The 25,000-nt window shown below is 43.2% G+C and overlaps 1 protein-coding gene across 5 annotated transcripts in view; it reads left to right on the plus strand.

The window, feature by feature from the left end:
* Positions 1 to 3,554: 3,554 nt before the first annotated feature.
* Positions 3,555 to 25,000, plus strand: part of MMRN1 (multimerin 1) — a 67,444-nt gene continuing 45,998 nt past the window's right edge. For 2 of the 5 annotated variants that reach the window (XM_039540838.1, XM_039540839.1), the window contains exons 1-3: positions 3,555 to 4,058; positions 5,138 to 5,209; positions 12,926 to 13,616. In XM_039540838.1, coding sequence (XP_039396772.1) covers positions 4,031 to 4,058; positions 5,138 to 5,209; positions 12,926 to 13,616 — 791 coding nt within the window. In that variant the 5' untranslated portion in view covers positions 3,555 to 4,030. Of the gene's footprint in view, positions 4,059 to 4,426; positions 4,510 to 5,137; positions 5,210 to 12,925; positions 13,617 to 25,000 lie in introns of all 5 variants that reach the window. The other 3 variants (XM_039540840.1, XM_039540841.1, XM_039540842.1) reach the window with 3 other exon arrangements.

Consider the following 25,000-nt stretch of genomic DNA (forward strand, 5'->3'; position numbering starts at 1 on the left):
ATGAAAACACTAGAGGTTAGCACAGGGGCAGGCAAACTTTTTGCCCTGAGGACTGCATCAGGTTTCATAAATTGTAGGGAGGGCCAATTAGGGGAGGGGGTTGTGGCCCGGCCCCCACCTCCTATCTGCCCCCTCCGGGGACTCCTGCCCCATCCATCCCTCGCTGTTCCCTGATAGCCCCTCTGGGACCCCTGCTTCATCCACACACACACCCCGCTCCCTGTCCCCTGACTGCCCCCGGAAGCCCTTCCCCTGACTGCCCCCTGCCACCCCATCCAACCCCCTCTCCTTCCTGACTGCCCCCCGGGACCTCTGCCCCCATTCGACCCCATTTCCCCCCTGACCACCATCCACACCCCCTGACCACCACCCTGAACTCCCCTGCCCTCTATCCAACCTCCCCTGCTCCCTGACCCCTTACCACACTGCCTGGAGCACCGGTGGCTGGTGGCACTGCAGCCACGCCACCCAGCTGGAACTGGGACACGCTGCCGCCACCACCACCACCACCACCACCACCACGCAGCACAGAGACTGGGTCAGGCTGGGCTCTGCAGCTGCGCTGCCCCAGGAGCTCACAGCCCAGATGCCCAGAGCATTGCGCCGGCGGCAGAGCGAGTGAGTTGAGGCTGCGGGGGAGGGGCTGGGGCTAGCCTCCCAGGCCAGGAGCTCGGGGGCCGGGCAGGACAGTCCCACAGGCCATAGTTTGCCCACCCCTGAGTTAGTATATAAAGTGTAGACACTTTACTTTCACAGAATGGGCAAGAAAAATATTGGCCCAGCCAAAGCATAGAAGCAATTTGATGTAACCTCTCTTCAAGCAGGCCATTTTAACGCTTCACTTTTACATACTATCTTCAGAGGCTTTATGTAAACTCCCCATCAGTAATGATTAACCTGGGAAAAGAGTAGGATAGAAAAAGCAGATGTAGATCATTCAAATAGACTGTTGCCAAGTCTGTTGGCATCTATAGGAAACCAAGAAAGTCAGCAACTCCAGTGCTGGCGCCGACTCTTATCAGAAAAAAAAAATCCCATTTTTAGACCCGCTCATGAGATTTTGGCTACCTAATAACTGGACCTGGAAGAAGCACACCTACTGATTTTTGGATCTGTTTTCTATTCTTAAACTTGGAGCAAATTCATATCCCACCTGTCAAAAAACACAGAAAGCAAGATACATATTTTTCCTGTGGTGGTTTCTTTTCATAATTTTTAGTGTCTTTTTTCTTCATGTTCATCCCTGTGTATTTATTCAAGGCACCCATTTTTGTTTTGGGGAGGATGTTTTCTCCATTCTACTAGACACTGTTATGTTTATTGTCCTGCCACCATCATGAAAACTGTTTCACAAAGCTAGAGGTTTTATAAAATGTCAAAAACTGTTGGGCTGTCCAGTCCATAAATACCTTTTAGAAAATAACAGATCTTCCAACTAGATCTCAATAATTATCTTCTATATTTCCCCTACTCCTACTGTTCATCTAACAATTACAGCACCACAACAAAATTCATGGCATATTTCCCACATCATTTCTCTTTCTTATCCTCTCTTTTGGTCTATGTCAAGCTTGCCTGTACTTTTCCTTTTATGGGCAGCTTCATCTCCATGTTAGACCAAAACTGTGCTAGATAACCAGTAAGGGCCGTCAACTAAACCCTCTTAATCCTAATTTCCCTTGAGGAGCTTTCCAACCTTGGGGACCTTTTTGGGTAAAAGACAAGCTCTTCTTGCCCTATATTCATCTGAACTTCTGACAACATGGCAACCCTTCAGCATAACTCCTTTCACAAAAGAACAATTTCATATCTAGTGGCGTGATTGTTTTCAATTACTTAACTGTGTATTCATGCTGGTGATGATCAAATGCACAGATAAATGCAGCATGTATGCAACTGACATTTGCAAAATAATACAATGTGAAACTATCTTCTATGTTGACATTTTATGACTTTCAAAAAAAAAAACCCTAAATATGCAAGTCAGAATGCATCAATTCTCTGCATGTATAAATCTGTGTGGTATAAATCTGCTCCTTGAACATCTGTCAGATACTTCTTTGTGTAATGTATGAGAACATGTAAGTGCACTGCTATGACACACAGGATCACAACACAGACTGACATACAAGCAGAAGGACATAAATAGACAAGAAATAGGTGTGCCAGAACAGCCTCCTCAGTGGGCGGAGCCACCTCAGTGGGCGGAGCCAAAGTCAAGGGGCGGGACAGCCTCAACACTCAGTTGGAGCCGCTCCTGTTCAGGCTCCCTCCTCGGCAAGGTATCCGGATGTGGACCCCATGGTGATGGAGCACTCACAGGTGGCAGCCTCTCCTACCAGTGTTCAGGCAGAGAAGCCTGCACGTTTGTTGCCGCCTGACTGAGGCCTGGGCCTCCTGAGACTGATAGCTCCTGCTACAAGGACCTGAGCCTTGAACTATAGTTTATTGCCCCACCCTGGGGCTTACTGACTATTGTTGCTTAGCTCCTGCTATAAGGACCTGAGCCTTGAACTATAGTTTATTGTCCCACCCTGGGGCTTACTGACTCTTGTGGCTCAGCTCCTGAGACAAAGACCTGAGCCCCTGGGACTATTATTGTTGCTCAGCTCCTGCTGTGTTTGGTGCCGCCTGACCTAGGGCTGGGGATTACTGAACTATTATTGCTCAGCCCCTGAGGACCTGAGCCCTGAACTATTTGCTCAGCTCCTGCTGTGGTTTGGTGCCGCCTGATTAAACTTTGTGTTACTACTTAGCTTGCAGGGGATCTGAGCTCCCTGGATTCTTGGGTGCTGCCCCGCCCTGAGCTAGGGCTTGGGGCTTACTGCCTCTGTAACTGCTCAGCTCCGGCTGCCAGGACTGGAGCCTAGACCTAGTGTCTGCTGTCCCGCCCTGACTGAGGGCTGGGACTCATTGCAGGAACTGTGTGCCTTCTGTTCCGCCCCTGCTTGAGGGGCAGAACCCCAAAAACCTTCAGAACCCGGAGACTGATAGGGGCCGTGTAGTGAGGCGGCCTGGCTCCCGACGGCCCCTGAGAGGGCACGGCCCCAACCTCGGACTATTACACGGTGCTATAGTTGTTATCTCACACTGAGTAATACCTCTCTCTTCTAACACTGATTTCAATGGGACTTGCTTGTGGGGTATTGTATATCAACATAAGGGTGGCAGAATCTGGCCCAACATGAGAACAACAGGCCAGATCCTCAGCTCATGGAATGTAGCATGGCACCATTGGCTGGCCCAATATCATTAAAAGAAAACAGATAACCCAGAGTAGAAGTCAGTTACAGTGATTTGTGTAAGAGGGTCAGAGCCAAAGCCTGATAATAAAATTCATATCTATCTATCTCTATATATAGATAGATAGAGATAGATAGATATGGAGAGAAAGAGGGAGATCAATTCTCAGAAATCATCCAGAGCTCTCAGATGATAATAGAGAGCCCCTGAGGAAGCCAGCCCTGATTACAGAATGGGCCCCACCTGAGAGAAATTAGGTGATTTCAGGTTAACTACTGAGTGGGCCCAGCTGAGGAAGGGCTGGAGGAAAGAGAATGCAGGGAGTCAAAAGGTGCCTGCAGGGTGTTGAGGGAGCACCCAGGGGACAGATTGGGAGACCTAGAAGGGAAGGAAAGAGGTGAGGAAGGAAATGGCACAGGGAAAATTGCAATATGGGTAGAGGATTTGACTTAGCTGGGCAGTACAGAGCCCTGGGCTGTAACCTGAAAGTGAGGTTGGGACTGGATTCTCCTACCAGCCCCAAGGAAGTGGTGTACAAAGGTAGCTGAGCCCAGAAAGGGGGCTGCAGTCTGAATGTGACCTCGATGAAGAAGAGCTGTGGAGAGGCTGGAAGCTTTTTATTTCTGTTAAGATAATTTTGAACTTTAGTGTGGATAGCTGACCCTGGAAGGAACAGGCTAAAGACTGTGCCCTGGCTGGAAGGGTGAGTTATCTGCAAGAAACCACCACAGCCCCAGAGTGACTGTTGACAAGGGCTGCTACCCCCCCCCAAGGACACTGTGATCCTATGCCTGGCCATGAGGAAGTGCATAGTGGTGAGTAAACCCTGTTACAATGCTTTTTCTTACATTCCCTTAACTGCAGCATGTCTGAAACAACTACACTTTTGTAGTTTTCCTTGTCCACTCTCTCTTTTCCTACACCTCATGGCAAGCACTGTATCTCAGCCCAGGTGTACAACCAGCTGATGATAGCACCTTTGGCGAACAGTAAATGACTTACTGTTCTTGGCCACTTTTATATTGTGTGACTACATATGCTGCTAGACCCCTATCTGCAGAAGGGATTCTTTCAGCAGCAAATTAACATGAAGTGATTTACTTTGTCCATGTTGGATACAAAGTTAAGGAGGTGGGGAGACTCACTCCAGGGTGCACTTGCTTTTTATTTCCATATTCCATAGGTCCTTTGGAAGAAATTTCATACAAAATGAAATCAAAGATTGCCTACCTGGAACTTCTTTTTTGGATGGGATAAGTACTGCTGGTAAGTCATATAAATATTTGTGCTGCTAAGATTTGAATTTACTTAGCTCCTGGCCTAGCCCAAATTTGGTTATGTGTTTTTTATTTATTTTGTTTGTTTGTTCTTATTTTAGATTGTGCTGCCTTGGAACAAATAAATTCCAAACTAGAAAAGGCCTAGTCTGTGCATTAAGGGCAGGCTTCCTCTCTCCTTTACTTTCACTGAGCAGTACTTTCATTCCACGAGTCATCCCCCTGACTTCAGTGGGAAACTTTTACTAATAAGACACTAGAAGTGTGTGCTGTAGCAGAATTGATCCCTTGTTGCCACATTTTCAAGAGCTCAGTTCCCATTTGGGTGCTTTAGTGAAGTGGCCAGACTTTCAAAAGTGCTCCACACCTGCCAGCTCCCACCATTCTAGCCTTCTGAAAATCTGATGCTAAATGTTTGTCAGTACCCTAATTATGTTCTTTAAAGGCAGAAGGAATGTGGGATCTTTTATGGTAGAGTAGTTCTGAGACATTGTAGCTCAGGATAATAGAACAGACTTGATTCTGCAATTCAGCTAATTCAAATGATTGTGGTCCCTTGCTGAACTATATTTCCCAGGATTATTTCAACCTAAGATCAGAACTCTTCCTCTTCCCAGGTATGAATTGCAAGCCCTGGAAAGTCTTGATAGAGCATCTTAAACAGCATAGTGTAGAGCCCATCCAACCAGGTATGCATGGATGTCTAAATGACTCAGTTTCATTAGCCCCGATTTAGCTTATCCCTCCAAAAACTGTGTAACTTAAATTTTCCTGTAATTATATGTTTTCTTAAATACTCCTTTTTCATCAGCTCACTACCTGTCTGAGGGCATGAACTGCATGGTTCAGGATTGCTTGTGTGTGTGTGTCACTCTCAAGATGCTGGACAGCAAAAAGAAGTAGGGAGGTGGGCTGAAGCAGAACATATTCATGCAGACATTAGTTCATTTGTATACATGCATGTGCCTATTCCATATGCACACAGGAACCTGAGATCACCTGACTTGTTTGTTCACTGGAATAGCAAGCAGCGATTCTCCAAACAAGAAAATAAACCCAAATAAAGGATCACATCCCCCGCAGTGTAATTCACAAAACAGAAGCACTAGGTAACTGTGAAGCTGGTATGTCCAACTGCTGCAGAGTATGTATCTACCCTAGCCAAGAGTAAAACAACCATCATCATAGTACTTTATATAGGTGGCTAAAACCATTATTAAAAAAAATTGTTCATTGCTGTATAGAAAATGAGCCCTATGGGATGTATTGTGTATTTATGGAATGGGACACATTTTAAAGTTTGCCTCATTGTCCTCTACTGGGGCCAGGCCTTCAAGGATGTTCCAGCATTTTATTTTGTAAAATATATAGGCTATTCCCGATCTCCAGCAGAGGGATGTTCCACAGGAGAGGGCTCTCGGCTCCAGAGGGAAGCTTAAATTGAGCAGTGAGTGTTGTTGTGTCCCGCCACCCCCCCAAGCTCTGTCAGTCATATTTCTTGTGTGGATTGGTGTATTCTTGAAGGGTTGCTCAGAGCCCCTGATCTAGCTCACATCATTGGGGATTTATAGATTAGGGCTAGGACCACAAAGCAACTCCTGCACTGGGGAGACACTGCAGAGCGTTGAACATGGCCTAATAAGCTGTTGCCTAGGTGATGCTGTCAGTTGTCCCAGCAAGCTGGACCAGTTGAAGCTTCATCTAGATTGGGCTGATTAAGGCAGTAGAGTGGAAGGTAAAGGCGTGTATTGGTGCAGCCAGGGCTTCGTTTGGGATGGCCAGGGAGGTTGTTTCCTGCTTCTGTTGTGCATACCTGGAAGTATAAAACAAAAAGCTGTTTCTTTACCAATTGTTTTCCCCTCAATGTAACATACACATGATAACCTGTTGTAGGGAGTTAGGACAACTCACCTTGATGGTGTCCCTTCTTGGCATGCAAATATTTTATTTATAAAAGTGGATATTATCGTTACTGACCTTATTACTGAACTTCTGGGAAGGACTAATGGACAAGCAGTAGATACTGAAGAGGTGGTGCTAATATTTCAAAGTCAATAAATAAATTACCTATCTGCTTTAGAAGTAGGTTTTAATTTCCTGTCTGACTGCTAGCTAACAGATCTTTTAGGGCTAAACCTCGGCATTTGCACAAAGTCTTATGGAAATCCAGAAACTACATGTAACTGACCAATTTGCCCTGCAAATAAATCTGCCTACAAATGTTGAGGAAGCCTTTAAGGATGTCTGTTAAACATTTGGCCCAGAGGGTCACACAAGAAAGGTAGAAATGTAAAAGTTGTTCCACTTATTTGTAGCAGATTGCTTCTCTAACGTCCATGTCCAGCATATGTGCATGTCCAGCATGTGTCTTTATGATGCCAGTTAAGGGACTGGGTTCATCTGCTTTAAATTGCAAAATCTGTTGGAAAGAGGGATGGTGTCCCTAGCCTCGGTTTGCCCAAAGCTGGAAATGGGCAATGGGGTGGATCACGTGATGATGACCTGTTCTCTTCATTCCCTCTGAAGCACCTGGCATTGGCCACTGTTGGAAGACGGGGTACTGGACTAGATAGACCTTTGGTCTGACCTTCTATAGGCTCCTCTGCCTCCTGCAGTCGCGCCTTTCAGAGACTTAAACATGCCTGTCTCTCGCTAATCCCCCTTTGTTTTACTGCTCCCCAGTCACTTACTGCAGGATGCTCTGTCCATGGGGTGCAGTTTGATCCTGCCTCTACCACCAGTTGTCACAGACTCGCCGGGCGCTGCTGTGGAACTATTCCATATGAAGCCAGTCAGGACTCTGGAGGAGTATGCCTCCTCTCCTTGAGCATATAGTCTCCAGGGCAAGAAGCTTACACAGTTTCAACTTTCCTGGGTCTGAGATGAGACGAAGTGGGACTTTATTCATCTTGTTATGATGCATGTGAGTGTTACTGTCCTACAGAGGGGGGCCGGCCCCCCGGCGGCCGCAGGGGGGCCGGCCCCCCGATGGCCGCAGGGGGGCCTGTTTCATAAAGATGTGTTAAATGCTGTGGGGTGGGAGAGAGAGTTCCCTTTTATGGACACCCAGTCAGCCAGTTAGTTATAAAATCCCTCTTAGCTCTTCTCTATTTGCTTTACTTCTAAAGGGTTAAATAGTCTCACTGCATTTCATAGGTAAAAGGAAGTGAATGCGCATGGGGCTTGAACTTTGTAAAACTGAGGAAACGTCTCCCTTTGTCTGTCGTTTTGTCTGTTCTCCCAACTGGAGAGACGGACAGCGTAGATACCATTGGCTCGCTGACCCAGCCGGAGGTGGCGGAACCATTCCCCAGACCAGAATCCATGACATTGGTTGTAGATCCAGTTCCTGGGACCCAGCCAGAACCCATGCAAGGATCGGATCAGGCGGAGCAGTTGGCATCACAGCCTGTGCTTACAACCCCACCAGAGTCAGGAGCCAGCACCAACGAGCTCCATGGAGCCTGCACATGCAGCAGCAGCTAAACCGGTGCAAGGTCAACTGGAGCCTGAAATACCACCTAGCGCACCAGCGGAGAGCAGTTCACAGTCAATGGAGACACCCGCATCATCTGCATCGCTTCGTGTGACCCAGACGAAGTTCACAACATAACGAGGAACTAATGTCTTATGGAGCAGTTCCAGGTAGAGCAGGAAGCGGATGAGAGCCTCAAGGGAGCTTGGACGGCAGCCCAGAGTAACCCACCACCTCTCAGCTCTTCTAATAGGTCCAGGTTTGTTGTAGAAGGAGGACTCTTACACAAGGAGACCCTTTCTGGTGGGCACAAGGAGGACTGGCATTCTCAGACAGTAGTTCCAACTAAGTATAGGGAAAAACTCTTGACCTTAGCCCACGATCACCCTAGTGGCCATGCTGGGGTGAACAGGACCAAAGACCATTTGGGGAAGTCATTCCAACTGGGAGGGAATCAGCAAGGACATTTCTACCTATCTCTGGTGTCATGAGGTGTGTCAGAGAGTGGGAAAGCCCAAGACTAGGTCAAGGCCCCTCTTCAGCCACTCCCCATGATTGAGGTTCCATTTCAGCATGTAGCTGTAGATATTCTGGGTCCTTTCTCCAAGAAGACATCCAGAGGAAAGCTGTACATACTGACTTTCATGGCCACAATGCCAGGGCCGGTGCCTGAACCATCTGAACTGAGGAGTCTGCTACAACTTTGACTTAAGGGGCATGTGGCTTTCAGCTCATACAGACAAGGCTCTTACACTAAGATTCAAATGTCCAAGGTTCAATCCTGCCCACTGAAAACTAGGGCCTGTCAGCGTTACAAGTGGGGGCTCATCCAAGATGTCAACTGGGAAGTTTTTGAAGCTCAGAATGTCCTTCAGCATGTCCTTTCCCAAAAGTACACCCATAGGTGTTTTACCTCTTCCAGGGGCCGTGTAGATCAGGGGTGGCCAACCTGTGGCTCTGGACCCACATGCGGCTCTTCAGAAGTTAATATGCGGCTCCTTGTATAGGCACCGACTCCGGGGCTGGAGCTACAGGTGCCAACTTTCCAATATCCAGGGGGGTGCTCATTGCTCAACCCCTGGCTCTGCCACAGGCCCTGCTCCCACTTCACCTCTTCATATCCCATCCCCTAAGCCTGCCATACCCTCGATCCTTCCCCTTCTCACCCAGAGCCTCCTGCATGCCACAAAACAGCTGATCAGGAGATGAGGGGAAGGAGGGGGAGATGCTGATCAACAGGGCTGCCGGTGGGTGGGAGATGCTGGGAGCAGGGTGGGGGAGCTGATGGGAGGCTGCTGAGTATAACTGTGGCTCTCTGGCAATGTATATTGGTACATTCTGGCTCCTTCTCAGGCTCATGTTGTCCATCTTGGTGTAGATTATAACATGCAAACACTTTGCCCAGGATTCTAACACCCTAGTGCTATTTACTTAAACACACAGATTGGAACCAAAATTGTAAACCCTATATGCAATTCCCTGTCTCAGTTTCCTCAACACACCAAACCATTCTGTGGGCCTGGATTAGGGTCACTTGGTGTCATCCAACATCCTTCTGTTGCAATGCATCACTTATATGCACAAAAACACAGCCTTCTCCCCCAGCTCAGATAACCTTACCTTGGCCAGTTTAACCCCTTCCTTCCTCTTCCCCAACTGTCCTATGGGTCTTCCCCCAGTGATTTCTTTTAGAACCTTTTGTTCTCTGTCAACCTTCAGTAACTTTCCACTCCTAACCCCCATTCTCCTTAACATCAACTTGGCCAAACTGCTTCCCTGCTTAGCATAAGTATGTTTCCCATTGTCCTCAGCCTAGTGAGTACTTGCTGTAGGACCTGTCCATCAGGATGGATACACATAGAAAGGTTTCCTATGATTAGGAAATTTTATGACAACAACTTCATAATATCAACTAGAATTCACAAGTCTTACAGACAGACCCCCCACCCCCACCCGACATGCACACAAAGACATACAAATCAGGCTTCTGTACATTCAAGTCAGCAATTCTATCCCTCAGTTTTCTGACCAACTGGTGTCACCCCTCCACACCCTCCAAATCAGGCTTGTGTGCTCCTTGCCACCAACAACCAATTTGGTGTACAGAATGTATTAAACTTTCAGAATTAACATGAACAATGCCTACAAAGTACCTAAAGCCAACATTTAAAATGATAGTAATAAACCTGCTGGTGGCATCAGATCTAGTGAGGATCTACCTCTCTACCAAGTTTTATGCAGGTGGATAGTCATTCTGAAAATACTCCTTGGCACTGAAAGGACAGGGGCAGGGAATCTAACAGGACCAGAACTGAGACAGATGCAAGGTCATGCAAGTTCATAATTATACAGCCCGAGGTTGTATAAACACTAAGGTTTAACGCTTAAAGATACTCACATTTTGGATTTATAATGGTGAAAGATGTTATTCTTTGGCACCAAGAAATGCATTTTTCCACAGTATTTGCTCAATTCTTAACCATCTACCTGTGACGTGTGTTAAAATGACCATTTGACATGTAGCAACTTGCTATAGCTCCGCTCTACATGAATTTCTGCTTATGTGACCTTGATGTATATTAGAGTTAGGTGTCACTAGCATTGCAGCTCTTGCCGCTGGCAGGCGTGTTTCATTGTGGCTGAGTTATTGCATATCAAAGTTGTGGAGTGGGTCATCTTGACTCTACCTCGCAAAAAAAAAATTTCACGAAAATATTTATTTTTGCAGTAAATTAAAGATTTGACATATTAATAAATTCTCAGAAGTGTAGAGAAATGAATTATAATTCATATTCCGTCCATATGCACACAGGAATTGAAATGATGACATCATTTTATTTGTATTTTTTTCCTTTTTCCTTTTTTTTTATTTTATTTTTTCCTCAAATTTGGAACCCCATTTAACTTGGCATCCCAGGTGACCGCCTAGTTCGCCTATATGAATGGGCCACCCCTACACTCTCTCTCTCTCTCTCTCTCATTCCTTCCTGTGATGGGGTGTTTACCCCACTGTTGCCTGGAAAGGGTTGATGCAGACTGAGAAGGGGGCTAATTAACCCAACAAGCCACAGCTGAGGAGAATCAGGTAGCCAAGTAATCCCCTGGCTGAATGAGAGAGCCCACCTGAGGAGGAACAAGCTGGACTGGGACTATAAAGACACAAGATTGGAAGCAAAAGGGACTGGTAGGAAACTCTGTAGTTACAGCCTTGGAGAAGGGAGGTATGGTTGGGCTAGCAAACCTGGACTCAGGGGAAGCTAGGGCTCAGGAAAAGGCAGTAAGGTTCTAGAAGAGACCAGACCTTGAGCTGGAACCTGGAGGAGGGTGGACCCAGGTTTCCCCGCCAGCCACTGAGAGAATGGCATGATGAAGCAGTGAATGGGAAGACTGCCTAGGGCTGCTGGTAAAGACAGACTTTCCCACCCCAGGAGGGGAAAATGCATACAGTGATCTGGCTGGAGGGCTGAGTCACAAAGAGGCAGTAGCAGCTTGTGGAGCGAGAGAGTCGTGTGCAACTGTGGGAAAGGGTGTTGACTTGGTGAGCTATTCCCCACCATGACCAGGAGGAAGTGCCAGTCTAGTGGTGAATAGAGCACCCTGTTACACTCACCGCTTGGTTCCTTAGTTCACTGTTGCCTGCTGTGCTGTGAAGTCAAGACATCATCAGCGTTATGAGGCACTGAGTGTGTATGAACCACATAAAGACGTGATTCCCTCCATAGCCCTGATACATAGGAAGGAACCTTTTATGTAGCTCCACTATTCACTAACTGCCCCACTCTACCTTTCATGGCCTGACAGATCTTCAGTCTATCCCCTATGCCTCCCAAATACCTGTTGCTGCCTGTTTTTCTTTTTTTGGCTCCTCAGGGTCTCTGTACTGAGTGGAGACAGAGGGAGTCAGGCTAGCAGCATCAGAGGACAGAAGTAGCTAGTAGAACTCAAAATGTCTATTGGCTTTTCATCCCAGAGATAAAGCAGGTTATAATGAGGAAAGGGAATAAGTCTATTTGTGTTTAAAGTTAACATTTTCAGAAATGGGGTGTGTGTGCGTGTGTGTTGAAATTGCTGTGGCTCTTAAGCTAGAGGAGGGGGGACATTTTGTAAGTGTAGGGGTTCATTCAGAAATGTTTCCTCTGCTGAAGTTAGTAAATCTTTGAACAAAAATATTATAGAAAATTCAGTTGACCCACAAAGAGCATATATTAAATTTGGAGACTAAATTCAATTGTTAAATATAAAAAAGGCTTTAAATGCAAAATTTGAATGCAACCTCAACTCTGGAGTTACTGCTGATGCGTCTATAATAACTATAGCACTCCTGTCATAAACTTCAAAGTGCCCTGGTCCCACAGGGTAGTGTTACAAGGAAGGGGCCAGGTATTGGCTCATGGCACGTAGATCAAGTTATTATATTGAAGGTTTTATTGTATTCATTTATACTTTTTCAGTCTAGTGCAAAGGCAATCTCTTCCCTACCAGCTCCATTCCTGCAGCTGTTGTTTGCTTGAGTATTCAAACCCCAATGAGAAACATGGCAAACATTACAAAATGTACCAGTATATTGAAGTCCATCCAAGTGCTTTGCTGGGGAACTCAATAGCAAGTTCACAGCAGATATGAACAACTAAGTGGCACATTTGACAAGTAACTCATGTTCTGTGCACAGATACATGTGAAAGGGAAATTACTTAACTGGTTTGATGTTTTTTCCCCTTCAAACTAACTTCATTGACAATGTTTCCACATTAATGGCACAACATGTATCTTCATCCTGTAGTTTCAGCAGAGAACCTTTTTTTCTTTCCCCTAAAGCTTCCAGGCTCCAGCCCTGTAAGGGGGCACAGGTTGCAGAGAAATTCACAGAAACAGGAAATTGAGCTTCCTCAGTCAGTTTTGAAACACTAAAAACCTGTTTCCTCTTCTACAGAAACAAAACTGGCAGATCACTGTCTGTGCAGGTTCACTCTGAGCTGCACCTCAGGAGGAGGAGAAGGCGGTTGCAGGATCCTCACACAAGGAATACATGCGAGACATCTCGTGGATCTTACTAAACAACACAGGATGAAGGAGATAATCGTCTTATTGCTTCTATCGCACTTGCAGAGTGGCAGCTTGGGATCTTCTACCACTGGCAAGCCCTGGCCCAAGACTAGGGATGGTGAAACCCAACCAAGCCATGCAGACTTGACTTCACCTCCTACTGCAACGCACAGCCTCAGAAACCGAGTGGCAATCCCTGTATCCACCCCTTCTGAGATCCAAACAGCTGCAGCAAGTACATCATGGGAACATGCTGTGAAAATCACCCCTGCATTCACAGAAGAGGCTCAGGGATTGAAAACCCTGCCAGGGATCCAGGAGAAGAAAACCTCCACCCCTACAACACAGTCCAGTGGAAACAGCAATCGTGATGGTGCAAATGCTAAGCAAGGAGCCCTATCCAACAGCACGGGGGGCTTTCCACAGAGCACTCCTAGAAAGATGCCTCCCCAACAAGGGGCTGTTAAAAGCCAGCAAAGAACAGGGAACAGATCTCCCAGGCTGTCGTACTACAGCGCCACCAGCACTAAGAAGGATGCTGACTTCAAAAAATCCGGTTTTGAAACTACCCGGGGAAAGTAAGGAAAGCTACATATTTTATTCTCTTATCTTATGAACTACTTATAAAGGCCATGGGCCATATCCTGGTCCTACTGAAATCCAAGGCAAAGTTCCCATTGATTTCAATAGGACTTGGATTTGAGAGGGGAGGGAGCGGGGGGAAGCCAGGGCCAACATCTGTAGTCCTTACTCAGTGTATCCAAGTCCATGCACCCACACCTGCAAACTCATGATTGCCAAGTTCCCATGGCCCCATACCATCATCAAAACTCCCATTGTAGTGGCTAAGTAAAGACTGCAGTGTTTAGCCTGTCATGCTTATTATTTTAAAGCCAGTGTGCAAGACCTCACTCTCATGTATAACTAGAATGGAAGATGGAATAACTTAATTATCTGTGGTCAATATTCTTCAGGGTTTTAAGGAGCTGGCCACAACACACATTTTATTGTAGATTGTCTATGCCTCCTGTTTGAGGCACTCACTGAGCAGTGTGGTATCTAAATTCTCCCTCTTGAAAATTTTCATTTTTGTGGGTTCAAGAGATTGCACACCCACTTGTTTGGCCTTTTAAAAAATGTTTGGCTTTGTGTTCCTGAACTGCCCCTGTTAAAGGGTATGCAGTGGTGGTGAAGCTGCGCTGGTCCCAGGATAGCAGAGACAAAGTGAGCGAGGTCATATCTTCTATTGGACCAACTGCTGTTGGTGAGAGAGACAAACAGAAGTGGGTCCAATAAAAGAGATTACCTCGCCCATCTGGTCTCTTTGTTAAAGGAATCACGAACTATTAAAATACAATGATGCCTAATAAAAAAAAAAATGTAATTGCAAGCCAAACCAAGTGGCCCTGCAGCACAGTTAACAGTCATGGCTGGCTACTTGTTAGACCAACTGTCTTCAGTGAATAATCTCACCACTGGGTGGAGTAGCTTGGGTGAGTCACATACCTTGTTTGTAAAATTCCTTACACTTTAAATGGGAACAATAATCCTTACTGCCTTCAACAAGGTGTTGAGGCTTCCCTAATCATTGATAAGAGTGTGGATATTTGGTGGAATAGTGCAGCGTATTGCTATTTTTCAGTAATATCTATCACTATGAGGCTATAAAATAGAGGTTTCCTCTTCTACAGTGCTCATTTACATCTTAATACTAAAAATGTAGACTTGCTTTTTCTCTAAGCAAAAGGTAACTGACAAACTCCTAGAAACATCTCCATGCATGGTATGCAGGGACCTGATCTAAAGCCTTTGGACAATGAAAAGATTCCCATTGACCTTGCTGGGCTTTGGAGCAGGTTCTGTGTGCAAGTGATAACAGACACAAATGACCAAAGTCCATTTGGTCTAACCTAGGAAGAGATTACAGTGAGGAGAGCCCTTCCATAGAAGCAGTATTCCATTGAAATTCTCGAAGATGAATATAGTGTGTTATAACAAACTCTTTGTCACAGTGGTCTGGGTAAACTGAAGTCAAACTGGATCACTTTATTGGTGAGAGATCATGCAACTATCACCAATTTCATATTTGTTTGAATGAATCAATAGGTGAAAGCTTTCACACTTGATAAAACTGAAGTCCCTAGGCTTTCCCACATTGATTCAGCTTCCAACTGGTGTAACTACTGACTAGGAAATGGAATTTCTCAGCCTTTCTAAACCCCTCAAAAACAGCCATAGCCAACTCTGGCAGACCTCCCTCTGCACAATTCAACAAATTACAATTAATGTTAACAAGACCACCATGGAGTAGGTGCGTATTGTCCCTATTTTCTAGACGGAGGGTGGGGGGAGAGAAATGGATATAGAGGGCCAAATTCAGCCCTGGAGTAAGTGAGCTCACTGGAGTCAGACCCATCAGGGCTGGATGTGTCTCAGAGGTAGAAATAACCATACCTTATGTTAAATAGTGCCTTTTTCCATGAGTACTCCCATGGAAGTTAGTGGGGTTACTTGAGGACTACGTTACTACTCAACACAAATCTAATTTTGCTCAAACCCCATATAGCAGGTTAAGTTGCAAAGCAAGAATTAGATATTGCTAACTCCTACAGTACAAGGTTAGATTTGATCCTGATGGTCTTTCAGGTAGAACGGTTAATATTCTGCTTCTCATTCCAAGATACTAATTCTTTATAGTCCTATAATATAGTCATAACTATATGTGAGTATGTTTACAACAATTTAAGGAGACTTGGATTCTATTCCTGGCTCTGTTACTGGCTTGCTGGGTGACTCTGGGCAACTCACTTCACCTCTCTGCCTCAGTTTCCCCATCTGTAAAATCAGGGTTCTGATACTGACCACCTTTGTTAAGCACTTTGAGATCTACTGTGAGATGAAAGTGCTATTTAAGAGCTAAATATTAACTATTTTTTAGTAAATGTGGGGTTTCTAACATCCCCACAAAGTACTTAAACATGCTTACGGCTAATCCTTTTTTGCAGTATGGTGTTAAATAAAAATAGAATGGCACACTGTAAAACTTGATGTCAACACATATGGCTTTCTTTGAGTTTCCTTCATTGTGTAATGAGCATAGCACAAATACATCAATAGCTTTACAGTGCATTATCTTAAGTTATTAAAAACTGCTAACTTAGAAATCCAACTTGCCGTTTACTTCATTTTGAATGGGCACATCCATCTTTTGTTAAATTCAGTTTGAAACAGACTCTTCCAGTGACCTTGTATAAGCTATCTGACATCATTCCCTTCACAGTGACCCATTGTGTTAGCATATGTACAGACACACCGATGTCAAAAGGTCCCATATACAAAGTACAATAGGAAGAGACCTTGAAGAAGGGGAAGAGATAATAGGGGAAAAAATATAACATCACTTATTATGTGATAAATAAAGTTATTTTGTGGAGGGAGGAAATCAGCACCTTTCCCAAGATCTACAATATATAACTTTAATTATCCAACTACTCTGCCTTTCGAAAAAGGGTCATGTGCCCTGCTGACTATTAATTACAACGGAAATTCCCTCAGTAATGCTTAACCTTAATTAGCTGAACCTAATCATTGTCCCAGAAGACATTTGGATAATAAAGTTGTTTTACATGTACATTAGAGCAGGTGAAAAATGAGCATTTTTGGGCAAACATTTTCATGAAAAATTCATTCCTTTTGGTCAACATTGAAAATTTCATCAAAAAAAGGTCAAAATAATCAAATTTTGGAAAAATGCCACCAGTTCATTGTGTGCTTCTGTGTTTGTGTATATATGTGTGTGTGTGTGTGTGTGTGTGTGCATATGCTTAAGAAATAAAAAATATTCCTCATAAGTTTATCATAGTTTTAAATAATTTGGTACTAACTAATCATTATTAGTGATTACTTTATTTAGAGAATACTCCCACCACCAGGCCACCCTGTGCTGTGCAGACATTCAAAACAAAATAAAATTCACTATAAAAATCCATTAAAAATAGCAAAAGTCAAACAATGTGGCAACCCAAAAACAAGGGGATCTTACACAGAAACAGAATTCAAAACTGGATTAGCCACTTTAAATTTTTATTTTCTATCCTAATGTAGTTACATAAATATGGCAAGTGGTCCTTTAATTGGGGCATTAATTATAATATCCAATTGCAGGGTTATAGCTGTTAACTAACAGTAATGTGCTCAGCACTACATGATGCACAATGAAGATGGTGCTTGTCCCAAAGAGCTTCAACTCTAGTAGACAGAAATACCAAACATAGGCACTAACGTACTGGATCAGAGCAGTGCTCCACATAGTTCGGTATCCTGCCTCTGGCGGTGGCCAGGACCAGATACTCCAGAGGAAGGTGCAAAAAATGTTGCGGTAGACAGTTATGGGATAACCTGCTTCAAAAAAGAATTTTCTCCTAGCCCCCAATAAGCGCTAATACATGAGGTGTTTTGTCCCTTCATAAAGCAGTTTCTTTTATATTTCTGGATTTTCATGTTATCCATATAAATGTCTAAAGCACTTCTGAATCCTGCCAAGCTCTAGGCCTCAGTGAGTTCCATAGTCTAATCATACGTCATGTGAAAAAAATATTTCCTTGTGGTTTTTTTTGAATGGCCACCTTCACTGAATGACCCTTTGAAGATGGGACTCGCAGAGAAACTCAGAGAGGAAAAACTAATTAGAGAATTGGTTGGTTTTGTATTATGTTCAGTATAATTCTTTTCCTGTAGGGCATGCCGAAGCAATGAGTCTCAAAGAGGGACATAATGTATCCATTGAACGGCATTAATCATCACTATACCAAAGGTTACCAACCACTCAAACTAGTTTGAGTGACAGAGTAGGGTATAGTCCTTTACGTTAGTGGGTATTCCACACCACAGGGCTGCCACAATTGAACACTAAATGAGTGCAGGGTAATCAGAGGTGAGCCTGAGCAGGTGAAAATGGAGCCTGACCTACAAAGCTGAACATTGCTCAGATTTGGGGTTCTAGGCAGAGACCCTGTCTCTGTCTCCTTGTTATCTACTAAGTTAGTTAATTAGTGAAGCACATTACTACTGATGACTCCACCTAAGACAAATATTAGTTGACTGGACAATTGGACAACCTGGATCAAAGCTAATTTTCCAGCTCAAATTGACTTGCTGGATGATATATATGATCATTTAGGGCCCAATTCTGTTCTCAGGGTAAATTCAGAGTAACTCATTGACTTTATGTGGGCAGAGCAGCATGACTGAAGCTAAACAGATCTTGTTATCCTTTTCCCATATCCAAACTGATCATGGCTATTCTGACTGGCCACTGGTCTCAGGAATTGGACTTAATTATGTTCCTAAAATGGAAAGTGCTATAGAAGTGCAAAGCCTTATAATTGACTTTCAGTGAGCCTTAGAGAGAGAGAGCGAGAGAGCTGCAGTTTAATATTAACAACACTTTATTGACAACTATTATAGGGCTTTATTATAGGACTGTAAGTGCTGTAAAAACCCAACCCTGCATTGATAGCAATTTAGTATTTTAGGACTAATTGTCATTTAAATACTTAAAATGCCATAAGCAAGAAAGTTACAATAAAAATTAAATGAAGAGTTGTTTTGGAACTACACCATTGGGTCCAATATGACTCAAGGGTATTATCTTACAACAAAGGCTAGATTGCTGCAATATTTCACTGCAAATGGTAGTGTAATGATTTTATTATGTTGGGGGTACAGAGGCAGTCACAGGCTAATCCATACAGTGTCTCAGAGACATCTATAAACCTATCTTTCCACCCCGAATATGCTGCTATTCATTGCTATTATTACATCCCTTAAGCAGAGAAAGATTTAATAAACCCAACAGCCATGATGGATTTGCTCAGTTGTCATAGCTGATGTGTGTGTGGCAACAATTCCTAGACATAACCAGTGCTCTGAAATTCTCAGCTGTTCCCTGTATATTTTTTGTGATTTTTTGACATGGAGGAATGTGTAGTGAACATAGAAATAAAAGCTGATACAGTGTTCACCGTACATTCTGTCTGCATCGATGACTGAGAACAGCTGTAAACCCGGTTTAACCTATTGGTTAAGCCACGTTTATGATGCTTTGCATCACCAGAGTTGCACATGGTGCTGAATCTGGCCTTTTGGAGTTTTAAATTCAGTGGAGAGAGATTCTCGAGTGGATTTCAGAAGACCTTGGATATCCCTGTATTTTAAAGACACACCATCTTAAGCCCTGCTTTTTATCTTACCTGCAGGCTGTGATTACTGCACTTTTGCAACGGTCTGTATGGAGAGAGGCCTCCTGTGTAAGTTCTAGTAACTAGCAGGAAATACTTGAAGAGTGAGTGGTCCTCCACCTTCCTTCCCAAAGCCTGTCGAGTATTTCTGCAACATGCCATTCCTCTCCAGTACTGTAAGGAGCATGATGGTATTCCTGAACCTTGCCTCTAATCCCCCAGTCTAGCAGCTTTTAATTTTCCTATCTATGTATTCTGAGCACATTTATTACCATTATTATCCTAGTGCTCAAAGCATATTGCTAAACCAGGTACTGGCATTATTTCACCAACTCATTGCTATGTTATATACTAGGTATTAGGGTTAATAATGTACCTCCATGGCTGGTCCATGTAAGCCTCATGGCAAGGAAATGCCAATGTCCCAATAGAACTTTAACAGGGAGGACTTACAAGAATTTCACTGCTGAATGCAGAAGTGAAAGGTTTAGTATGGTTAAGTACTGATGGATCACTAAACATGCTTCTGTAAGGTGACAAGGGCAAACCTGCACACTGCATGGACTTTTTCATTTAGCTAGGTTGAACAGGGCTGATACAGTTCAGGGAGATGGTGGGAGACCAATTTATTTGCATCAGTACTGCAACGATGTTATGATACGGATGATCATTCCCGTGCATGGAATGAATGGACAGGCAATGTAGTTCAGCTGTGAGATTAACATTACAAATAGCTACAATATACAGTGTTGGATCAGTCGCTTTTGGGACTTGGCACACAACGTGACAGTAAAGGCTACTTGGGGTTGTTGGAGGAGTTCTGCTCTGCAGTGTTTACAGGTGCCAACACACTAAAAACTATCACTTGTCTTTTCCCCGCAACGTCTCAGGAAGGAAGGAAGGAGCTGTTATGTGAGCTGCCCCTGTAATTATGAAACTTAAGTGAAAATGCTAATTGCTGAAAACAAACATTGTGGTTTAGAAAAACAGCAACATGTAAAATTCAGGTTTTCTAAGCCTCAGGCTGGTGGTTAAGATTACAAGGTATTAGAGAGGAAGGCTCTGTTTTGGAATACAGTACTAAATACAGCACTAAAGGAATCCAGCCCATTTCTTCAAGCGGTATTTTTGCAACATGAACTAGGAATTTCTTACAGGGGAACACTCTCGGTATAGCTCTTCCCTTAGCTCCTTCAGTAAGAGGCTAAATTGGGGTACTTAGTTTCCTCTTCAGATCAGATTGCGATGAAGTGATGCTCTAAATGCCGATGGTTTTGCTTTCTAAAGTCTGCAATATTTTTAAGGTGGTAATAACTGTGCCTGCTCTCCCCGTTATACTAATTATTTTAATGTTATAGATGTTTATTTACTCTCTATATAAAGGTAACACATAAGAACATATATATTTAGTGGTTCAGTCTTAGGGTAGGTCCATACTTACCGGCCGGGTCGACGCGGAGAGTTCGACTTCTCGGAGTTCAAACTATCGCGTCTAATCTAGACGCGATAGTTCGAACTCCGGATGCGCTCCCGTCGACTCCGGAACTCCACCACCGCGAACAGCGGTGGCGGAGTCGACGGGGGAGCCGCGGACTTCGACCCCGCAGCGTCTGGATGGGTAAGTCAGTCGAACTAAGGTAGTTAGACTTCAGCTCCGCTATTCATGTAGCTGAAGTCGCGTACCTTAGTTCGACACGCCCCCCTAGTGTAGACCAGGCCTAAGTAACAATAAAATCATGAGATAGGAGTAGTCAAGCTTGATTGCCTTTATTAATAAAGTCACCTATATTATTAAGAATAACTCATCATAAGAAGAGGTGTATGATACCTAATCTTTATGGAACCGAAGCTTGCAACCACTGACATAAATGACAGGCTGGTCCCAGTACTGGCTATTGCATCAGTAACTCAAACTTAATCTTTTATAGACAGATTGTTGTCAAGCCATAACTTCCCTTTTTACACATGACACTTATGTATATCTCCTTTTCTCTGGTACATGTTGCAAACTTCCAAGTACATATTGCAATAGCCAGACTTTCCATAGCAATGTGGTTAGTACATTTTGCAGTTAAAAACACTTCTTCTGATACACAGGATATTATACGAAACATCCTACTCTTACTAAACTAAATTTTCCACTCTTAGTAAAGGTTGCACTAGTTAACATTATTATTGCAAATTATTCTTAAAGTTTGATAGGGGTTTAGTTCACTTAACAATAGGCCTTTTCTTAGCAACAGGCCCTTTGGGGCTTAATGGTCAACATATGCTTTGTTTTACATTCCAGGTGAGCAGCACGTTTCTCACATTATTGTCACTCCTTCCCATTATACAGATTAAGATTACACTAACAAATTTGCCAGTTAGTGGTAGGATTTAGTTCCAAACCATTCACATAGGTCTGACATTCAGTTCTTTGCTGTATTTCTTACCAGGTGCACCTGTAACATCTATTTAAATTTGCACAGAAAATACGAACTCTCACAGATATGAACGCAATTAACACTTTAGAAAATTAATGCACTAATTCCTAGAAATAAATGTGTCAAGAAAAAGAACAGCAGCTAGGTGTCCCCATATGTTCTCAAAAGGTCTTTCTTCTGCCGCCTGTTTCTTTTGTGCTGAAAGTGGTTTAAAAGGCAAATTTCATACTGAAAATGAAGGAAGGGAAGATTCTGCTGCTTGTGCTCCTAGTAAGTACTAAGGGCCTGATCCAAAACCCACTGAAGTCCCTGGAAAAACTCCCATTCACTTGTATGGGTTTTGCATCAGGGCCTTATCCTGAAAGGAGTCCCACTGAAATAAATCAAACCACTTGAAGAGAAAGGTACTTGTCAGTGGCAGAATCAGCAAGTGATGGGTAAGTCAATTTACAACATTTCTTGCAACTAAATACAAAAAGTGTGTCCTTGGCTCCATGCAGTCTCACTGAACTGCTAACTAAGGATAAGTAAGGATAGCCTATTATTTTCAGATTAGAGGATGACTAAGCGGACTGTGAAAATCAGTACTGTTGAATGTCAGGTGAGACGCAATGATATAAGTAGGCAGTAAGTCAAAAGGATGATTGCATATGGGACTTCATGCTTGTGGCTGATTAGATTATGGGAGATAATACTCAAGAAAAAGATCTCAGATTTAACTGTATCTATGAGCATTTTAAAGACTGGATATAGGTTGGTTTCTCAGCTGTATTTTGAGGGCTTACTTTCAAACTAGGCTAGTGGAAGTGGTTTTGAATGGTTAGTTTACACTTTGACTGCAGGAGATGTTGGTTATTTTGGCTGGGCTCAGAAAGGTCAGGTGTATCTGTCAGTTGGACTTTGAAATAGTGGAATAAAGGTCTCAAATCCCACACCAGCTTACCTGACATGTCAGTCACAGGATAGTCCTTATTTAATCTGAGCCAGTTTACTGACCCCTAGAAATGATGATCAGCTAATAGGTGAGTGGAAGCTGTGGATTGACACTGCAGCACTGGAAAGAAGATTTAATGGCTCGTGATATTAAATCAAAATTTGCATAACACAAAGGGACTGTTCGCTGTCCAAGATTTCAACATGCTATGTGCGACAAAGGAAATGAACAATGACAGAAAAACATCTGTTTTGGAGAATACAGGACAAAATGTCAGGGCCTTGAATCCTGAGAAAACAAATTGTGCCCCTTTATTTTCCCCTATTCTTTTATATCAACAAGAGTGCGCTCTCTTTCAATAAAAACGACATATTTAAAAGACAGCCTCCATTGCATGTGGTACCATTACATGCACACTGATTTGAGCTGAGGGAATTCTGCAAATTTAAAGTAAATTTGCAGATTTTTTTTTTTTGCATTCCATTTAGCATGGACAAGGAAAATAGACTAGTCAATTTCACTTTTTATAGTCTATTTCTAGCCAGGATAAGCAATTTTTTACCTTTCAATTAGGATTAATAAATTCAGAGATTTTAAGGCCAGAAGGGACTATTACAGGCATCTACTCTGACCTGCATGATACAGGCCACAGAACCTCATCCAATAATTTCCCCATCAAGTCCATAACTTTTGCTTGAGTTACAGCATATCTTTTAAGAAGATATCCAGTCTTAGCTCAGGTGGCATCTACACTTGTGAGCTAGGGGTGTGGTTCCCAGATCATGTACACATATTTCTGCTAGCTCAATGAGAGCCAGCGTGAGTGTAGGTGGGAGCCTAGCCCCAGTAGCCTAGCCGTGCTGAATACAAAGTCACCTGAACCCTGTGGATGCATATTTGGCATAGGGAAGCCGCACCACTGCTGCCTGTGCGACTATTCTAGTGCTACTACTCAGACTTGCCTAGCTCTCATTGTGTACATGAGCTGAGAATCACATCCCTAGCTCATAGTACATAGCCTCAGAGAGTGCAAGTGATCGAGAATCCATCATATCTTTAGGTACTGAACAGGTGAAGAGCCTCTTATTTTGTCACCCACTGGGTACCAAGAAAATCACTGCGGGGGGGGAAATAATTGATCCTGTTGTTTGGGGGCTCTTGTGCAGTAGCAAAACACTGTGATGTTTCTTTCTGTTCTTAGTATGCTGATTTGCATTATATAAATGTGCAGACTCTCTCAGTACAAATACTTGGCAGGCTGTTTAAATCAAGCTAAGCAATATTCTCATTGGAATCTTTTATAAAAAAATGTATGGATATATTTATATGAATCATAGGTTTTGTAACATCTTGTTTCTACATAATCTAAATTCAAGGCCTGACTCAACCTAACAGTGTTCCTTGAATAACACTATTTTCAGATGGGGAAAACTACTTATGAGGTTAATTTTTTTAAATAAAAGACAATCATTGCAACCCTTACTCACATGAGCAGTCCCATTGAAGTCAGATTCTACCCTGACTTGCATCTTGATTAGCATTTATGCTACCGGAACATAATTCTTCTCTCAAAGCTTTTCTGAATTAAAACATGCACCAGTTTAAGAAAAATTGTTTTAAAATGAAATAATTAAAGAGGTGCAAATCTATGTATGGACTCCTTTAAGTATCTAAATAACTATACAATCAATAAGTCAATCAATTTAAAATTAGCCATAGAAGGGTTTGCACTTTTTTAACTTTTGATTTAAAAAGACACCTTTGGTTAAAGTGGGACCACTTCTAATACATGCAGAAATTCACTTATACCAGGGTGGGCATATTACACTCACTCTATGCTTCTTTTGAACAGGTGCAAGTAACTATAAAAAGTGTAAGGCAGTAGAAAATTAGCCCAGTTGATCTACCTTCATGAATGTGGAGTAGCTAAATGTGGTAAAGGCTGCAAGATGAGACACAAAGAAAGGAAAATCATCCTTTTTTTAAAAAGCAGTATTTCTTTGCACCCATACTGCTCCACACTACTATAGGACCATGCTTTAACGAAGCACTTAAGCATGCGCTTGACTTGAAGTCAATAGGAAGGTTCACATGCTTAAAGTTAACTATGTGCTTATGTCTTTTGCTGCACTGGAGCCTTAGAAAGAAAGTGAAGAATCTCATATCCAGTTTAATTTGTAAGGGGAATTTACATAGATGCAATGAGGTTTCAGAAGTTGGAATATGGTAAGAATGCTGGACTCAGCACCCCTATTCCTCCATTTTACTTTACTATTCTACAAGCCTGATTCTCTGCAGCTCTGTACCTTGGGGAAACGTACATGTCAGTGCACAGCACGTGTAACATGCTACCATTCCCATAT

The sequence above is a fragment of the Mauremys reevesii genome, linkage group 5 (genome assembly GCF_016161935.1).
Source record: "Mauremys reevesii isolate NIE-2019 linkage group 5, ASM1616193v1, whole genome shotgun sequence".
NCBI classification, from domain to species: domain Eukaryota; kingdom Metazoa; phylum Chordata; order Testudines; family Geoemydidae; genus Mauremys; species Mauremys reevesii.